General features: G+C 54.5%; 1 protein-coding gene across 1 annotated transcript in view; it reads right to left on the bottom strand.

Moving 5' to 3' along the window:
- Positions 1 to 12,584, bottom strand: part of NCKIPSD (NCK interacting protein with SH3 domain) — a 46,966-nt gene extending 34,382 nt beyond the window's left edge. Inside the window, exon 1 of the mRNA XM_084292593.1 lies at positions 12,385 to 12,584. Within this exon, the coding sequence (XP_084148719.1) occupies positions 12,385 to 12,555 (171 nt within the window). The 5' untranslated portion in view covers positions 12,556 to 12,584. The remainder of the gene's footprint in view (positions 1 to 12,384) is intronic.
- Positions 12,585 to 19,662: the final 7,078 nt, after the last annotated feature.

Here is a 19,662-nt window from a genome sequence, read left to right as displayed (position 1 = left end):
ATGCTAAGAGAATAAAAGCACAGAGACATAGGTTTTTAAAACAAAGCAGTCAACACTTACTTACATATCTTGCCATTCCCTGATGCCTTAATTCCTACGGCTCCCAATGCTTTGGGAGACTTCTCTGCCTCTGTCCCAGGCGAATAGCTGGCAGACAACAGAGCTCCCCCTCTCTTTAAGGTTTAGCTGCTTAATATCCTTTTGGCACACAATTGTCAAGAAGGGAAAATATCAGGCATGATCAAGTAACAATCACTGCATCTGTGCAAGGCAAACATGTTTCCACATACATATGTGTGTGTATATATATTTAATATATATTTTAGAGCTACCATCTGCTACTTACTGAAAAAGAAAACTGCAGATATAGTCTCTACGCTGCAGAAAGTTCAGGACTACGAACGAGGATATATAAAGGTGGAAGGAAAGCTGCTGCAGTGAAGTGCAAGAAGCTATTCCAGGACTTCTGACATATTAGCAGTAAAAGAAAAAAAATACAACAGTTGTGCTAGTTCTTCGCAGTCATCTTTAGTCTCCAGTTTGGTAGCCCAAAAATACCCACTGCAGATGCCCCTCGTTTCTCAGGGAGATTCAGTACAGCTCCTAGGTTACACGCATGCAGTCATTGCGAGAGCATTAAGAAGAATCTACAGGAAGCATGATCAAAAACGCAACTAATTCGTGACTTCCCAGAGTGTTGGAGACATGCAGGGCAGACTACAAGTGTCAGGCCATATTTATTTTGATCGAAGACATAGATGTGAGTCAAAAACCCAGCTGCAGAAATGCTCTTTGCAGCTGATCACGTTTGCTACATGTTGCTTAGACAAGAGGCAAAGATGGAGCCCAGAAGAAACAAGCCTGGGAAACCACATGAGTTCTTGGTTCCTCGTTCAAGAAGGAAGGTTCTGCTTTCTCAAAATATGTTTCTATAGAAGGGATTGTAGCAAAACGCTGGGAAGGTAACAGTACTACAAGAGGCAGGACCAGGAAATTAAAGTTTCTGCCATGGAGTACATTTCCAGCACACAAGAATCGACTAAGTAAGGTTTTCAGAGGTCAAGCACAAAAATCTGCAAACAAGTTGTCAATGCCACTGATGCATAAAGCCAGATGCGAGAGGAGAACATGTATGTGCCTGTTAACTGAAGGGGACTTTCCTACCGCATCCCCCAGCCTGACACAGATTTCAGACAGCTACATGAGATGGAGATAATAACTTGTGGTTCATCTCCATTTCTGATTTACCAGCTTTTCTTCCAAAATCCTTCCTCTCCTGTGGAATGGCAGAGGGAGGAGGCAAACTGCAGCTACGCTGCTCTCTGGGCATAATTAATGCACTGCCAAAAGCCAAAACGGCAGACAGAGTGTGAAGCTCCTCTTAGCGATGGAGCAGAAGAGGGGGCTGTGACAGAGCGCCCAGCTGCCCTCGCAGCCCACGCTGGAGCAGCGGGGAACATCGGACAGAGGAGTCAGAGGCACGGCGGCTGCCAGCAGTGCTGGCCAGGGATGAAGGGAGCGGGGAGAGGAGGGCTGACAGCTCCAGATCTGAGGCAACACAGAGCCGACAGATTCGGGCTCGAACAATTCAGGCCTGTCACGCAGAGAACAAGCACGGCTTTCCGGTGCCTGCTGCACAAACAGCCACACGGACTTTAATAAAGGCACTAATGAGGGAAAGGAGTTGCCATCCTCACGGGGCAAGCACAGGGAAGTCCTCAGCTCGTTTTATTCCCAGACAGGTACAAATTGCACAAAATCATAAACCAAACACCGGTCCCCAGGACCTTTTTTAGCAGCTCCTTCCCACAAAGCTGTCACCGCAGGGTGGGAACCTGCCTCGTGTTACCAGCAGCAAACCTGAGAGAGGCCTCGCAAAGCTCTCCCCAAACAAGAATTATTCTGGTCGGGAGGATGAAAGGCAGCCTGCCTGCCGCAGGATCAGCTGGCAGTCTGGCGAGAAAACAATTTTCCAGCGTCCCAGGCTCTGTATGCAGAGCAAAAGCTGCCTCTTCTGCTGTGAAGGGATGTGGTTTCCCCTTCTAGCCCCAAAAATCAAAAGAAAGCCAGCAGGGTAGGATCAGAAACCACATTACATCACCCAGAAACCCCGGTACTTTCCTCTGTAGCAAGCACCTCTTGTCTTCAGGATACCTGCACGTCCTTTTGGAAATGCAGCTTATCGCGGTAATGGGATCAGATATGACACCTATACAGTGAGATAGAACAGCCCCAAAAACACCATACAAAAATCCCTGAACATTTGTCATGAGGAGTGGAATTGCTCCACCCACCAGCAACCAGAAAAGCCAGGCCTGCAGTGTCACCATGCCCAGAGAGAGCAGCACCACCCTCCCAAGGAGCAAGGCTCCGTTCCAAGGCAGAGGGATGGTAAATAGTCCTCTTACCATCATCCTTTCTAACAACCCCGAGCACATCAGGTAGACCGAGATCCTTGAGGGCTTCTCCTGCTAATGATATTTCAGGCCAGGGACCCAGGAGAGCAAGCACACTTACGAAGTTTTTCCAAAGTAGGTACCCCAAAAAACACAGCTCATTTCTATATAATGCTCCCTCACCACAGATCTCACCAGCAACGTCTTTACTGTCCACAGCCTCCCTGGGTCACAGGAACAGGTATCTGAAGTATCAGTAGTAGGAGAGAGACCAGGATACCTTACAGTACCCAGCCACCCCCTCCCCAGCACCTTCTGGCTGCACAGATCAGCTCCACCAGTGCCCCCAAACAAGCCTTTCACCGCAGCACCTCCCTCTGTCATGACATAAACCTGGGTGCAAAATACTCCTTAAGGGATCTAAACAAGAGCTAACTGACTCTTAAAAGGCACGTCCTGCTCCACCACCCTGTGAACAGGTCACACTTCATCCCAGGCTGCTGGTGGTACAGGCTAACCATAAGGCCTCTGCAGACAGCAAGCAGACTGAGGACCTCCTCTCAGGGCCTGCACACAACCTGACAACTGGGCTCAGGACAAGATTCAAATGCTCATTTGCTCTCAGGTGGGCCATTAGGAACACCTGAATGACGATGGGCATCGCCTTTTTCCCCCATCACCACAGACTCTGGCAACTAGACGTACTGGCACGCTCCAAGCTGTGCTCCCCAGCAGGGGATGCTACTCACACCACTGCCTTATTAGCACACTACACACACAAGCTACCCGAAGTTAAGCGCGCTGGCTAATTATAGCAAAGCCATTTAAAGACCATTGAGGGTGCAGGTGCAGGGCAGCGAGGGAAAAGGCATCGGAAGGGCTGAAATATGCCCCAGGCTGCATTGTCAAGAGGTGGATCATGCTAATTGGCCATACACAAAAATCCCAAGTATGCCAACATGCTTATTAGTTAAGAGCTGCTGCTGCAAGCACATTTATTCCTGGTAAAGGGGATGCTTCTGCTGAAGCAATCAGCACCGAGCCACTACCCAAATTCAGGGAGTCGACGCAATTGAGCTATCTTGGGACAATGATAAATCTAACATGAACTCTTGCCCCAAAAGGAACAAAGACACCATCAAGATCCGTAGCTGCATCTTACAACTAGAACTGTTATGTGCATAACCATAAAGGCACAGCATAAGCCAAAAAAAGGCCAGAAATTTTTGAAATAAAGACCCTGCAGCCTTGTGAGTTGCTTTTTGACTGGCAGATGGTGGGAGTGGACAATGCACTATTTTTCTGTGCTGCAAAGCTTAAACACAGTGACGGTTTCCACATTGACCTACAAAAGTATCTTGAGAATTGCAAGTTTAGCTATGTTTATCAGTGGAATGAGGCTAACTTGCTGTTATCGTCAGCTTCAGTTCAAGAACAAATCCGTGGGTTGTTTAGTGTTCTTCTCCCCCCCGTAGAGAAGATTAAAGGGTTCAACTAGATTTGCTGACATTTCACCCATAGTGAAGTAGGAGGTGGGTCATGGAAGAAAAGCAATTCATTAGTGTCCCACACTATCTGCAGGAAAAAAATAGCCTCCTGCCCCAGCTGCAAGTTATAATCCCATCTCCTTTTGCAGCTTAGAATGGCACTGGCTCCCCAGAAAACATGAAGAAATTGGAACAGGAGAGAAATGTCCTCTTAGGACATTGTGCTAAAGGCAGCAGAACAGCCATAATCCTGTTTTCCTCACTTCCCAAGGCAGCGGATAAGAAAAACCTACATTTGTTGCACTGCTCACTTCTCAGGCACAAAACTTTCACCCCGACTCATTTGCCTTATTACAGTATTGATTTCTCACGTCCACCTTCTCACATGCCCCGTTCACCCTTGTCAGCTTCCACTTTGCTCAACAGCATGAGAGCAAATTAAAACGAACACGTTGCAAGAAGCCTTTCCAGCCCATCTCCAGCACAATAAATCCCATGGGAAGGGAGTTGGCCAGGACTTAGCTCATCTCCAAGAGCCAGCTGGTGGCCCCTACATGGGGGGACCTGGAGAAGGACCCTCTGCTGCCCAAGACCCCAAGAAGTGGGTGGAAGGTGCCTGATAGCAAGCAAGAGGCAATAGGAGCTCTCACATGTGTGCTTTGGGCAGCCCACGCTGGCTGCCTCTCCCTTCTTTTGCCCTCCAAACACCTACAGGTTGAGCTGACCGCTCTTCCTCACACATTCATGATTTAGTGATGGGACTCAGTAGGTCAAGCTGGTGGTTAGTGATGGACTTGATGCTCTGGAAGGTCTTTTCCAGCCTAGATGGTTCTGCAGACCCCATGGCCCAGCTGCCAGATGGCTGGGTGTTCCTCCACATCCCTGGAGCTACACAAGACCAAACATTGTCAACAGTGGTTTGGTCAGGAGAATTTTTTGCTCAGCCATTAATAGCATAGTATATTTAAAAGCTTTTGAAGCAATCAGAGCTCAATACCATCTTGAGACCTTAGGCCTCTGTGTGAGAGCTCAAGAGTACACCCAGTTCAGACATGGTTCATGTAGGTCAAAGTCTCAGATGCCAGCCCATAACACAAAGAGAAGGCTTCTAAGAGAGCCTGAGACCACAGGCAAGATGATGATGCTTCCCTGGTTGCTGGAGGGCTTTCTTTCCACCCCTGATGTAAAGTACATGCATTACATTGCACAGGCCTTTTAATAATAACTAATTATTTCATTGCAGTTATCTCTTGTAACCAAGCTACTGAAGACAGACGCCCTAAATCAATTCCAAAAACAAGTTAGAGGGGATGAATTTTTTAGGCTAAGTCAATAAAGGTGATTCTAGGGCAGACAAAAACTTCATCGCTTAGAACACAGCACTTCAAGGGACGTGATGTCAACTGGAAAAAGTCTTCAGCCACAAACACTTCGATTCCGCAAGGCTCAGGGAAATCCCTAAGCTTATGCATTAAGTATGTAAAGAATTTTTATGCTTATTGTTCCTAGTTAAGGTATCGGGTTTGAGTGCAGCTATTATTTTTACTTGTCAGCAAACGTGGGCTACCACTGACAGCAGCACTTGACACAAAGACTCCCGACAGCTGCTGACTGCTTCTCCCACATGCTCCTCGGGAGCAGGACCAAAAGCAGCAGACCACAGTCCTGCGATTTATCCACCGGGCACACCGCACTTCGTCTCAGATGGTCAAATCGCATTAGCCCCTCTTCCTCTTGCAAACACGCATTCTTTCCTCGGGAGGGGAGGAAAACAGGCTAACTTCAAGCAGCCTGGAAAGCCCCAGAACTCACCGAGTTCACCCAAAATGGAAGTGTCACCACATTAGACCGAGAGGCTGTGGAGGGTTGCGTTTGTCTGCTTTGTGGGGAGCTTCAGTTTGATGTCTTCAGGCAGCCATCTGCTTTTTCCAGGCGCTGCCGTGGCTCTCAGCACACAAGACACTGCGCTGAACTCAACCAGCACTGACTTTGAAAATCTGTCAGCCACGATTCTGATCTTCCACTTGCAAGAGGATGAAAATTGCCTGCTTGGCCTGCCAAGGCTTCCTTCCTACCTCCTCCTCCTCCAGAGGTGGGAAGATGTAGCCCTGCAGCTTGGCTCAGCCTCCTGCCTGTCGCTGGTGGGATGGACAGAGACCTTTCTCCAACAAAAGCACCACAGATCTCATCTGCAGGTGACTCACTGAGCCAGGCAGCCCCAGGTCCTGAAGCAGCTTTGAAGAACAAAGACAGGATCGTGACAGGCACTGAGGACCATTCCTGTCCGCCCCACCCGAGCCCTTCCTCCTCGTAGGCAAGTCACTGTTTTTGCAGGTCTTGCCAACATCTCCCCCTCACCCCCTTTTTTTTTTTTTTTTTTTTTTTTTTTTTACGCTAATATAATAAAAGCTTTGGAGCTGGGGCCTGCCCTCGGATTTCCATCCGGCAATGCGCTACCCAACTTGTGCCGGGGGAAGAAAAATAAAGAGAAATAATAGCTATTACATGGATCTAATCTGAACCCAGAACCAGTGATTTAGCAAGACACAGCCTACAGCCTGGATTTATCTAGCACACTTAGTACAACAGCTTCATTTTCTTTTTTTTTTTTTAATTTTGAATTAAACATCTTGAGCAGCTGAACAAGGTGAAATATCAGTGGGTTGGCATTTCCAGATGCCAGGCACAAAAGTCAGTGCCTCAGACTGCTTTCATGCGCACAAGCTCAAGCCCAGCAGTCTGAGCAGGACACAGGGACAACGTGGTGTAGATGGGACTCACATTGCTGGAACAAAAGGCACCAGCCCGAGCCTGGGGAGTGGGTTCAATACCCTCAGAACTGCACGTCACTGGCTCCATAGCTGTTGCAGACAGTCAGGAGGACAGGGACAGTCTGCAAGTGATCAAAGCCACCTAGCTGCCAAGGAGGAAGGCAGTGACAGCTTCTTATAAACAACTCGCACAGGCAAACAAATAACCAGGAAACACAAAGCCGGGAACTTTCCATCCCATTCTAAAAAGCCCACGCTGCCAGAGTTTTACTTCCCCTTCTTGTCTGAGCCTTACTCGAAAAGAGAAGAAGTATTTTGTTCCCTTGCAAGGAAAGCACACAGCTCTGCCAAGCCAGCTCGGCACAGCAGGGCCTGAACACAGAGATGAAGCTGAAATGAAGCTCCTTCTCCTCTCTCGCTGCAGGTTTGCAGATCTTGTGTTTGGGACAACTCCACTCCTCTGCTAGTGGCGAGGGAGCTTGGCCCAAACCAGCACTTCACGTCCCCACGGCAAGAAAGCAACAGCAGGCTGCAGGGGAGCAGAGAAAAACACACAGAGCTGTGAATCACGTCCTCGGATCCACTTCGCTTACGACAAGTTCAAAGGGTTGTTTTGTTTGTTTGTTTTTACAGCAGAGGTTTTGCCCTGTGATAAGAATCAAGGCACATCAGGCTCAACAAGTAAAGGTCAAGCCTGACTTGTGAGCCAGCACACAGAGCTCTGTCAGACCTGTGCCTTGTAAAATTTTGGTTATAGCACTGACCACGTAGGATGGCAGCATCCATGAAGCCCAATTTTCTTACAGACTATCCAAGGCTACAGCCACACACAAGGGCTACTGGTCCCTCTCTCCCTATAAAACCCTTCTGGCATTTTTTACCCTTTTTCCAAGGCCCAGACTGACAGTTCAAACACTGAATAAATGATCTTGAACAGGAATGCCGAAGTTTAAATCCTCCATGAGGGAGTAAAGCTAGGATGCTCTTAAAAAATCTGTTTATTTTTATGCACATCTGAGCTATGCGAGGAAGAAGAGGAGGCTGTTCCTGTTCCAACAGAGCCCTCCTAGCGATGATCTTAGCAGGCAGATTCAGCTGTTTTCCAGGTTTTCCTTCAAGATAAAGCAATACACATTTCTTCTCCCTGCTCTTCAGAGCTCCTTCCTTCCCGTGGGCTGACAGCAGAGTCAATCACCTCCAATTTGCATCCACTACGTTTCAGCATCGCGGCCTCTCACCCCCCTCCTTGCTTACAGGCCGGGGATTGAGATCTGGCAGAGAAAGCCCCACAGCGAGTTGGTGGGGGATTTAAGCAGAAATTAGCTCCTGCACCCCGTATGTTAATCAGAGAAGCACCTCGCTCAATAAATGTACACAACTCAGTCATTACTGAAGTCTTTTCCCTGCAAATGGGTGAGAGGGAGGGTGTTTGCGTTTTCTGCCCACAGGGCTCAGCACCTCGCCCGCCATTTTGAGCAGACCCTTCTTGTCTTTGTCCAAACCCAGCAGTTCTTCCCTTTGCGGTGACAAATCAGTCATTTTCCGGGAGTAAACAAGAAGAAAGTTTAACCTTCCCCTCCTGATGCAAAGTACTAATAGGCACTCATAAGCACAGCCTGCCCCTACTGCTCAAATGGGGGAGTCCAGCTCCCAGGGGCAGACTGATACCAAAATGCCCAATTATTTTTAGTCAAAGTACCCTAAGTAAGAACATATCTTCGTGGCGAAGCAAAAGCTGAAGATCATTAGCGCATTTCTACTTTAATCATTCTGAGCTGCGAAAGATTGCCGAACTTCTGGCTAAAATTTCCAGTCTTTAGCTACAGTAATTAGAAATGGTTATAATTCCCCTGACTGGGTAATTTCGTTTCAAGAATAAAACTTGATCTCGAAGCATTAGCAGCTCCGATACGATAGCATCTCTGTTATTTCCACAGCCCAGGGAAAAAAAAGCCTCATTCTTTCAGTTTCTTACGTGTGTCAAGAAACACAGCCTCAGCTGCAAAGCACTGCCAGCTGCTTATTCTCCAAAATAAAACTTTATTTTTAGTCTAAGTGCTTATTCAGGATCTGAGCGCTCTGATTAAGCTCTCACACCCATTAAAAGCTCTGTCAAATCCAAAACAGATGACAAATGGCAATTGAGGCTCCACAACAGTGCAGGGGGTGGTCTGTAGGTACAACACCCCGCACTTGGGTTTTCTGTGCAGGAGCAAGGGCAGAAACCTGCAGGCAGCCAGCACCAGATTTGGTGCAGATGAGGGAGAAAGCTCTACCACGTAGCGCCCTTACAGCCCAGAACAATTGCTAGAGCTCAGGTTTCCAGTGGCTGGGGATTTGCCTCCTAAGAAGCATTACGAACGGAGCATCTGAGCACGGCAGCACGTGCTGCTTCGCTGCTGAACCAAGGCGTTCACTACCTCGGCAGAAAAGCAGCCAGATTAGCCCAGAGCGTGCGTCAACGCCACAAAATGAATCAGGAGTTTCCTGCAGGCAAATGGAGCTCACGGCTCACTCCTGGACAAAACCCTCGCTTCTCTCTGCGGCTCGGGAAGCGAAATCACTCCTGTGCCCATCAAAGCAGCCGGCAGTACCTGCGCTGTGCCTCTGCTTCTGCTGCAGGGGGATTCTCGGTTGTTGCTAGGCTGCAGGAAGCAGCCTCTTATTTTTATCACATGCCTGTTTGTTCTTGCAGAAGATACAGCAAATAGCAACCCGAGGCATCCTTAAAATGCTTGCTGTACTCTTGGCTGTGTCCATTTTCTAACCAGATGGTCCGAAGCTTCTTGGCAACCAGCACGAGCACCTTCCCACCTAGACAGCTCCCTTCTTGCTCTTCCAGAGCTACAACGGGGATGTGCAAGAGCTCTGAGAAGGCCTCAACCGATGGGAGAATCAACATTTCCAGCCATTTTTCAGTTATTACAAATAAACTTTAAGGAATTTTGAAGAGGATATTAATAATTTCAGAGCTATTTCCTAACGGCTCAGCACAGCTGACCTGCCTCCATCGGGCAGCACGTGAAACCAGCCCCACAGCTTGCTGCTTATTTTTGCACCACCACCATCCACCAACAAAGTCTGGTGGTTTCCAGCTGCTGTCCCACCTCTCACTATGCAATATCAACACTGCTGTTGATGGGGGAACACAGCTTGGGCCAGGGCAAAACCAGCTGTGTTATGTAGAGAAGATGAGGGTCAACACAGACGCTGCTCCCTGTGCAGGTCCCATATATCCAGGATCAAACTGCTGCAGCTTTCAGCCGAAGCTGGAGCAATCCTGATTCCTGTTATGAAATTACATGGCTCACCATAATTATGGTAATGTACGTACTACTTAAGCCAGCCACAGGACTTTCTAGACCTGGCATTCCCCCTGTCCTGACACCGAGTCACCCCCTGCTCCTAAGGAAGCTTCCTGAGCCGAACCTTTTACTACCTCCCACGAAGCACCAGAAGGCCCATCTCCTGGAGACTTTCTGACCCCAGAGGAACCCCAAGCTCCGTTTTAACCTCCCAATTTTTCCACCATCCATCACGTAAGCACCAGCACACAGTCAGAGACTCCAGACCAACCTCGTGCAGATGGACACCTCTCCACAGCACCCAGCTTGCTCTGGGCAAGCAGCTCTCTGCTTTTCATTCACATGCCACCCTCATGCAGCAGCCCACAGCCTGATCCTCCCCTCGTGCTGTTCAGTGCCTTCAGTATTTATCCCCGGAGCCACACTCGACTTGAAACGGCTCTTAATAACACAGCCAAAAGCAAACCACGGAAGAGTAAGATCAGCAGGAATACCGGCTGAAGCTGGGCCTTCCTAATTGACCACAATTAACGTCGCATCATCTGCAGCTCCACGTGCCCTGGCTGGGGCCCAACTCCCTTCTTAGAGGCATTATGTGCTTCTGGAGAGTCTGGTTTTCTTCCCATACAGCTCTCTGAATAGCAGCACTGCTGAGCCACAAGCATTTCAGCGCAAACTTCTGCGGCATTTGTGACGAGAAAACACCAGCCAAGGATAAGCTTTCAATAATAAACAGGAATTATTTTTTCTCTAGAAACACCACGGCACGAGTTACCCATATCTATGAAAGCTGAGCAAAAAAAAAAATGAAAATTGAGAGGAGCCTGGAAGAAAGCTAATGCCCCTAATAGAGGATGGCAGCAGCGAGAGCAGCCCAATCCTCTCCCACGAGCACCACTTGGGCGGGCTGCTGTGAGGGGCTTTCGGGAGATTTGCTGCTGCCTGCGACTGCTGCACAACCTGGTGCTTACCTGAAACCTGACTGCACTGCTAACGAGCCCCAGGCTTACCTTTACAATGGTGACTCCTGTTGGCCACTCGCTCTCCCTGCTAAGCATGCTAACACTCCTCATTATCCCTGCTTTTCCTGTGATGTATGGGGCAGCGCTAATTGCCTCCCAAATCACTGTTGCTAATTGGTATGGGTGTCCTTTTTAAAGCGAGGCTGGGTGACAAATTGCTTGTACTCCCATCCGGACACTCGGACGGACAAAAGCAAGCTTTCAGGTAGAAGATGCTGGCTCCCAGGCTGGGCCTGCTGGCTTGCCACGAATAAAAGCGGGTTCTGATTTCAGAGCCAGCAGGATGCTACAGCGGGAAGCAGCCTGGCACGCCGGGCACGACTGCAGCTGCAGAGCAGCAAACGAGGTCCTGTGCTGCCTCACGCACCAGTTCTAGCTCTGGAAACCTAACCACCAAAAAAAGATAGGAGGATGCAGGAAAGGCTCTTCTGCTTCCTGCCACCAGGTCCAAGGGCATTTGGGAAAGTTGCATCTGAACTAGAGGGGAGCGCCCACGGAGTCACCAGCAATTCCACAGCAGGGAAGTAACCGACTGGCAGGAGTCACCCACGGCACACTGCAAGCGACCTCGGAGCACTCGAAGCGTTAACGTAAAGCACATGAAAATGACTGCAAGCTCAGCAAAACACACTTCTCCTGTAAGATTTTGCAACCAGAACGACACGGGGAGGCTGCTCCAAAAAGAGCTGCTGCGAGGGAGAAGCCTCCCGCACCCACAGCAGTTGGGAGGCGTCACGGCACACAAACGGAGCGGGGGCTGCAGAGAGGGGGCTGCAGAGCAGCAACGCCACCACGGGGGTTTACGACCTGGTGTTTAACAGGGTCCGTGCCCTGCAAGCAAACAGCCCCCGTAAGGAGCTTAAGGGCTTATTTACCCAGGGATGGCCCCTCCTGGCTGCCTGACCTGCCGTGCAGCAGAGGCCAGGGATCGCCTGGCTTTTTGCGGGGGGGCTGCTGGGTCTGCACGGGCTGGGGCAGTGCCCCAGGGACCAGCACCACCACCAGGACCAGGACCAGCACCACCAGCACCATCCCACCGGGATACCGGGGCTCGGTCCCGCAGAGCCCCACCAGGAGGGGACAGGGCTGGACCCCGGGGCCCGACCTCAGCGCGGGGAGGTCCCCACGGTGGGTCCCGGTGCCCGGAGCCGCTCCCCGTGGCGGTGCCGATTCCAGACCCGGTGGGTCCCGGTCCTACCCCCAGTCCCGGTGCCAGTCCCGGTCCCGGTCCTGGTGGGTCCTGTTCCCGGTGCCGTTCCCGGTCCCACCCCCGGTCCCGTTGGCTCCCGTTTACACTCCCGGTGCCAGTCCTGGTCCCGGTGCCACTCCCGGTCCTGTTCCCGGTTCCCATCCCGGTGCCCCCCACCCCGGTTCCCACCCCCGGTGCCTCTCCCTCTGCCCACCTGCAGCCGCTGGAGGTAGGAGGCCGGCGCGTAGCCCGTCTCCCCGGAGCCCGCCCGGGTGACGAGCCACCAGTGCTGGTTGCTGCGCTCCAGCAGCAGGAAGGTCTCCCCGGCGGCGAAGGGCAGCGAGTTGGGCTCGGCGGAGCGGAAGCTGTACAGGGCCCGGTACATGGCGACACCGCCGCGCTCCCGCACCGCTCCGCACCGCGCCGCCCTCCCGCCACCGCCGCCGCGCGCGCGCGCCACCCCGCGCCACGCCCACCGCGCGTCACCGCAAGGACACGCCCCCTCTCAGAAGCCACCCCCCCCGAGGACACGCCCCCTTGGAGGACACGCCCGCTTGGTGCCGCCTCCGCTTGTGGCCACGCCTACTCTCGTAGAGGCCACGCCCCCAGAGCGCCCGGCCGTGCTGCAGCGCCCCCTGGCGGCAAGGAGGGCACGGGGAGGGTGCTGGGGGGTGGGGGTATTGGGGTGGGGATTTGGGGGTGCTGAGTGGGGATTTGGGGGTACAAGGGGATTTGGGGGTACTGGGTGGGGATTTCGGGGTATAGGGGTGAGAATTTGGGGGTACGGGGTGGGATATGGGGGTACAGGGGTGAGGTTTGGGGGTACAGGGTGGGGATTTGGGGGTGCTGGGTGGGGATTTGGGGTACAGGGTGAGGATTTGGAGGTGCAGGGTGGAAATTTGGGGTACGGTGTGGGGATTTGGGGTGCAGGGATGGGGATTTGGGGTACGGGGTGAGGATTTGGGGGTGCAGGGGTTGGGTTTGGGGGTGCAGAGTGAGCATTTCAGGGTGTAGGGTGAGGATTTGGGGGAGCGGGGTGGGGATGCAAGGCTGCAGGGACGTAGGGTGTGGGATGCAGGTACAGATGTAGGGTGCGGGGCTGGGGTGCAGTGATACAGGCTGCAGAGTGCAGGATGTAGGGTTCAGTAGTTCAGGGGTGCAGGGTGTAGGATATAAGTGCAGGGGTGCAGTGATATAGAGTTTAGGGCTGCAGGATGCAGGTACAGGTGCAAGGTGCAGGGCTGGGTCACAGTGATACGGGGTGCAGGGTGTAAGGTGCAGGGTGCTGGGATGCAGGGTGTAGGATATGGGGCGGGGGTGCAGTGATATAGGGTTTAGGGTTGCAGGATACAGGTGCAGGGTGCAGGGGTGCAGAGCTTCAGGGGTGCAGTGATGCAGGGTGTAGGATACAGGTGCAGGGTGCAGGGGTGCAGTGATACAAGGTTCAGGGCTGCAGGATGAAGGTGCAGGGATGTAAGGGTGCAGGGTGCAGGATGTAGGGTGCAGGGCTGCAGTGACACAGGGGTGAGGGCTGCAGGATACAGGTACAGGGGGTGCAGCGATTCAGGGGTGCAGGGTACAGGGATGCAGGTGTGAGATACGGGGTGCAGGGCTGCAGGCTGTAGGATACTGGTGCAGTGATGCAGGGTGCAGGAGAGCAGGATGCAGTGATGCAGGGCTGCAGGGTGCAGGATATAAATGCAGGGGTGCAGGGTGCAGGGGAGCAGCAATTCGCCGTTTGCAGTTTGCAGGTGCCTGGTGCAGGTGCTCCCCAGCAGGCAGCTGCTCAGCAGAGGGCACCAATAGCTCGCGAATCCACCCGGCCGCATTTCGGCTGCGCATTTGTGTGCAGCAGCACTGCGAGGGCTGCAGGGACAGGCACTGCAGCAGCCCCTGGGCCTCTGCAGCCCTCAGCACCCACCTGCAGCACCGCTGGAGAGGCCACGCAGCACGGCTATGGGGTGCCTCTGCCTGACCCCAGGGCATGCACGGTGCCCTCCGGCCTGCGACACCCCAAAAAAAACCCTCTGTTGCGTGCGTTGTCCCAAAGCACGGGGACACCCAGGTGTGAGAGCACCCTGGTGCTGCAGAGCCACCCTCGGGGTGGTTTCCAACCCGAGTTCGAGGACGGATGTTTGGGAAGGTAATTAGGACGTGTTTGGAAAAGCAGCACCTTGCCGGGACACGGCTGGGGCTGCCCTGACCCTACTGGGTCCCAGCGGGGCCGTGCTCCCCCAGGACACAGGTCACTGCCTGGCTGCGGGGGCCATGGAAATCACCCGGCGCCAGCCGAGGGCATGGAATGAATAGGTGGAGAGCCAGCGCTCAGAAACAGGAGTGGTTTGGTGTTTCCGTAGAGATTAGCTGTATTCCAGGGTGAGGTTTCCTTATTCTGGACAATATTCGAGCTGCTGTGTTCCTCCTGAGCCCCTCCAGGCTGGGCGTGCAGGAGCCCCACGGCACCGCCGCTCGCTGCAGCCCTGCAGCTAGCCCCAAGGGGCCGGGCAGCGAATGCCCAGCACCCAGTGGCACAGGGGTGAGGGTATTTGGGGCTCTGGGTTGGGTGAGAAGTGCTGGAGCCTCCGGGTCAGCACCAGGACATGGAGGCCTCCACCTCCTGCACGAGCCTCGTGGCACCACGGGAGCTCCCTGTGCTTGGCACACAAGGAAGGGGCCTGGATTTCCTCCCCCGGGGTGGGGAAGCCGAGGCGATGCTCTGCCCGCCCCGTAAAGCCCCTGATGGTATCCCGAGAGCGGGGCGAGCGCCTGCTGCCCGTGTCGGTGAGGAACCGGCTCTTCATTACGAGCCGCAGGTGATTTATCTAGGGGCAGCGAGTACAGATCCCGCTGCGTCACTCGGGAGGTGACCTTCAGCCCCCCGATAACAGCACTGCCATCCGCCGCCGTGAAAAAACACTTCCCAGGCCTGGACGTGGAAGAGGGAGGAGGCACGAGGCCTTCAGCCCCCTCCGCAGCACCCCCGGAGCCCCTACCAGGGGCAGGGGGCTGCTCCCGCAGGGGTTTGGTGCTGCGCTGAGGCAGTGCCCCGCTGGGCAGCGTTGCCCAAGGGCGCCCATAGGATCGCAGCGCAACCGCGCGGGCACTGCCTACGCTCCTACGGCTCCGCATCGTCAACACGTTGCGAAACGGCAGCGGGATCGATCCTGCCACTTTTAGGTGTGCAAATATTATTGTGCTCCCGCGGGGCCTCTCCGGGTGAAAAGTCAGGCGGGGAGGGAGGCGCCGCGGGGACCCCGGGCTCCGGAAACCGGGCAAGGCCACCGGGAAGCGGGGTGACCGTGGATGGCACCGGGAGGTGGCACCGGGAGGCTGCTCTGCCAGCCTCGTGTTTGATGGCATCTCAGCAGCCTGTCCCCGTGGAAAAAAACTCGTTAGGGTTGGGAGCGGGTGGCTCAGCACTCCCTGGTCTGGTGGGCACCCAGGAGGGGATGGCAGGAGGGGGACACCCACCAAGGACACCTGGCTCTTGCCACTATCCCCATATGTGCCCCGTGGGACCCTGCTCCCCAAAATCCTCATCAGGAGAAGCCCCCAAACACGGCCAGCAGCAGGGAACAGCCAGATTGGGGCTGTGTGAGGCAGCTGGGGGGCCCCAAATGGGAAGCAGCAGCAAGGAGCAGAGCGGCCGGGGCTGCCTTGCGCAACGCTGGTGCATGGAGCCTATGGACGGCCTGGCCGGGACCCAGGGCCCCTCCTTCGGCTGTGGGGAAGGAACATCCAGCTGCTGTCAACAGCTGCAATTCCTAGAAACGACCAAGACAGAAGGTCGGACGGGTGGAGGGAGCGCGGCGGGCGCGGACAGCCGGGGGCTCTGCCTGCACGCGCGGACACGCCGCGGGTTTTGTGACGGGCGGCTCGCCCGGCCAGCTCCGCTCGGAAAAAAACAACCCCTCGGCTCCGTGCAGCTGAGTCCCAGACAGAAAAAAGGCGGTGGGACGGAGCCCGTGGTCCCACCAGGAGCTGTCAGCCTGGCGTGGCGGCTGCCAGGCCTCGCTGTGGGCCTCGCGCTGCCTCCGCCGAGCCGCGGGCCGCGAGGGAAGGCTGCGGGAGGCCGAAGGCTGCGGGAGGCCGCTGGCCTCGCCCTCATTTCCATACAATGCAGGGAAGGCGGCTTCGCCTCCTGGCAGCTCCCGTCCTGTCCCGGGACACGCGCTGCTCCGTGTCCTCCCCGCCCTGCCCCGGGGACTCCAGGCTGCAGCACCGGGCAAGCACCAGCACAGGACCCTCGGCTCCCAGTGCTACAGACAGACACGTGTGGGACAGACGGACACCCCAGTCCCACTGTGGCTGTGGGTGCTTGTGGATTCCCTCGGGGCTTGCCACACGCAGCCGTGATGCCCCAGCCCATCCCCGGGGCTGCCCTGTGCCAAGGGACCTCCTCCGCAGCCCGGGGACCCGGTGGGCTCTCCTCGGGCCACGAGTGCCAGGGGCACGCTGCTGGCAGGTCCCTGCCATCAAAGCGGGGCTCAGTTTGCAGCTCCGGCCACAGGAATGCGATTCATCTCCATCCAGCTGCCCCGTGGCGAGTCCCAGCAGCCGCCTCCTGCCCCAGTTTTTGGGCTAAAAGTGAGCTATTTGTGTAACGAGCAGTCCCTGTGAGCCCGGCGCAGCATTGTGCGGGGAGGCAGAAGGGCTGTGGGTGCCCAGCTCCCGGACTGGGCACTGCACCTTGCTCTTCCCCTTGAAATGCCATCAGGGAGGGAAGGCGGGGTGCTCAGGAGGGCTGGCAGGAAAAGGTGGGTCTCCTCCAAGCATCAGGAAGCAGCCGGGGAGGGGACCAGACACCAGGGAGCCGGCGGCGCCATGAGGAAGGGGTCAGGGGAGTGGGGACGTGTGCTCAGCATCACCCTCGGCCAAGGTAGAGCTCGGTCTGCAGCTCTCCGTGCTCTACAGACACTGAAAGGGGTTGTTCTGCTTTAGGTTTCCTCCCTGGTACCTGCAGTGACCCGCGGGTGTCCCTCCGGCCAGGAGGGGACATCTCCGGAGCACAAGGTCAGCCCGCTGCTGCCTGCCAGCATCAACCCTGCGCTGCTGGTGGAAAAACAGGAGCAAAACAGGAGTATTGGAAGAAAAGCCTCGCACAAACACACAGCTCCAGGGCAGAGGGCGTCAACCCTGGTCCCAAGGGAGCAAGGCAGGACAAGTGTCCTGCGTGCACAAGTGTCCGGGCGTGCACGGCCCCGGGGGAAGGCAGGGCAGCCCCGCACCCAGGGGTGCCAGCAGGAGCCCCGCTGGTGCCGTGCCGAGGCCCGGCTTTACGTAATTCCCTTTCCACAAACACAAGGAATCGCTCGGAGGGATTTGTGCAGAGCAGCATGGAAGGCAAACAGCCCTGCTCTTGAACTTTGCAGGATAATGTTCCATTCAGAGCCGCTCGCTGTCTGGGTCGCCCCCGCCTTAACCCTGCAGGACGCGGGCTGGGCCAAGCGCCAGCACCAGAAGGGGTTTAGATCACGGGCTGGTGAGGGATGTCCTCCTCCCAGCGCTTTGATCTTGCTCCTTTTAAAGCATCTAAAAGAAGAGCTGTCCCTGCGCTGTCCCTGCTCTCCCTGTCCTGCTCCCTGACCGTGCTTTCGCTGCTCTGGCAAGCAAAAGGGGTGGCAAAAGGATTTAAGCGGGGAGCAGAAGTGAGCTCTGTCTCCCCCCGTTCTCACGCACCCGCTGCACCCAGACAATTGCCATCGCACACCCTAAATGCTCCACGGGGCTCACAGCAGTCTGGAGGCCTGTTACACCACCCCCAGGGCAGATCCCTGCCTGCGAGCAGCAGAACAAAGAGGGCTTGTTGCGGAGGCAGCTTGCATCAGAGCAAATGCGATTGTTCTCATCGGATTTGATGAGTTCCCTCCAGAGTTCAGACGTAACACAAGTGCATTAGAGGACTTTATCCCTGCTAATTTCAGACTACAAAGTCAAACCGTGTATCAGATGGATCCGCACAGGCGGGCTTATTTATATTCTGCAGCGGTGCTGGGTGACTGCAGCGCCTGCCAGGAACTCGGCGTTAGCAGAGGGCACTGCAGAACCCGAAGGGAAACGTCACGTTGCTGCCAGCGATCCTCCTCCTGCTGCCCAGTCCCCCTCCTGCTTCCCGGCACTGACTCACACCTGGGCACAGCACGGAGAGACAGCAGGAAGTTTTGCTGATTGCTGCCCAAAGCATTTTGCAACCAAAATGCCCAGAGCCCACGGACCCAGTGCCTCCCTGGGCATTTTCACAGCTCAGTGGGGCTGAGCATTAAGCCCCATGAAGCACAAAATAGCAAGTGGGTGATGGACAAACCTGGCTCATGTGGAATCCCCCCACCTCCAAGCGTGGCCACGGAACAGCCGGGTGACTGCAGAACGTAAAAAAAAAATAATGTTTAATACTGACACCAGATTGGGCACGGGCGCTATGGAACAAACAAGAAAAGCAACCGCCACCGACTCATGTTGCAAGAGTAAAGGTAAAAAACCTCTCAGAAAAGTACAAAAGAGCACAGGACAGGCAGCAGGCAGACTTTGATCGGGAAAAGCTGATAGCAACAGCCAGGCCGTCGCCCCGCCGATCACATGCTCCCTGCAGACACTGAGGGGTACCCAGGGGCTCAGGAGGGCGACCTCCCTGCTCTGTACCTGCAGCTTTCCCCGTGTCCCCCTGCCTCGTGGGCCTGTGGGCAGAGGATGAGCTGAGGAGAGGACCCCAGCAGCACCCACATCCCCAGCCCCTTCATTTCTGTGTGCCCTCGCTGCTTTATCCGGGACAGCTGCAATGAGCAGCAGCGTTCCTGTGCTCACAGCCCGCTTCCCACTTGCCCCATCACGATGACTTGCAAGCTGCCCAAGGGGAGAAGTCAGCCAGCGAAAAAGGGCCAGATAAATAACACCTAGATAAATAAACAGGCCTCTTCCAAAAGAAAAAAGTGGAGTTACTCTTATTTTTCTTGCCGTTATTCGCTGTTTTCTCACCTTTTGACACTTCTTCCCACCTATTTGTCCCGAGTAAGATTTTAAGCTACTTAGGGTAACTTTCAGGCTCTGCAGCCCTGCCCTGGGAGCTGCTGTAACAGCTAATCCTGTAGGAGTCTTTTACGTATGTCTTGGCTCAGCCTAGATTAAGAAAATGTATATAGAAACGGGTTACACAGCAGGGGATTCAGTTTACAAGGTCCTGAAATTGGAAACAGCTTGTTGGCTATTTTAAAAGACAAGTTCTCACTTGAAGTCACTTTTTTTTTTTTCTGGCCAGGAGACCTCTGGAGGTCTCCATCCAGCCTTTGTGCGTTTGGTTGCTCTGAGCTGTCTTTTTCCCTGACCTACAGAGGCCCTGTTCCTTGGCCTCTCCTCAAAGGCAGGTGCTCCGGCCCCCGGCCAGGCTGGCAGCTCTCCACTGGACTTGCTCGTGGCTCTTGAGAGGAAGCCCAGCAGTGATGTTATTCCACACGCAGCGTAACGAGCCAGGTGCTGCTCTTATGCTGCCTTTGCATTA

The sequence above is a fragment of the Netta rufina genome (assembly GCF_964035555.1).
Source record: "Netta rufina genome assembly, chromosome: 10".
In the NCBI taxonomy this organism is placed as follows: Eukaryota; Metazoa; Chordata; class Aves; order Anseriformes; family Anatidae; genus Netta; species Netta rufina.
This window is presented reverse-complemented; position numbering and strand designations above follow the sequence as displayed.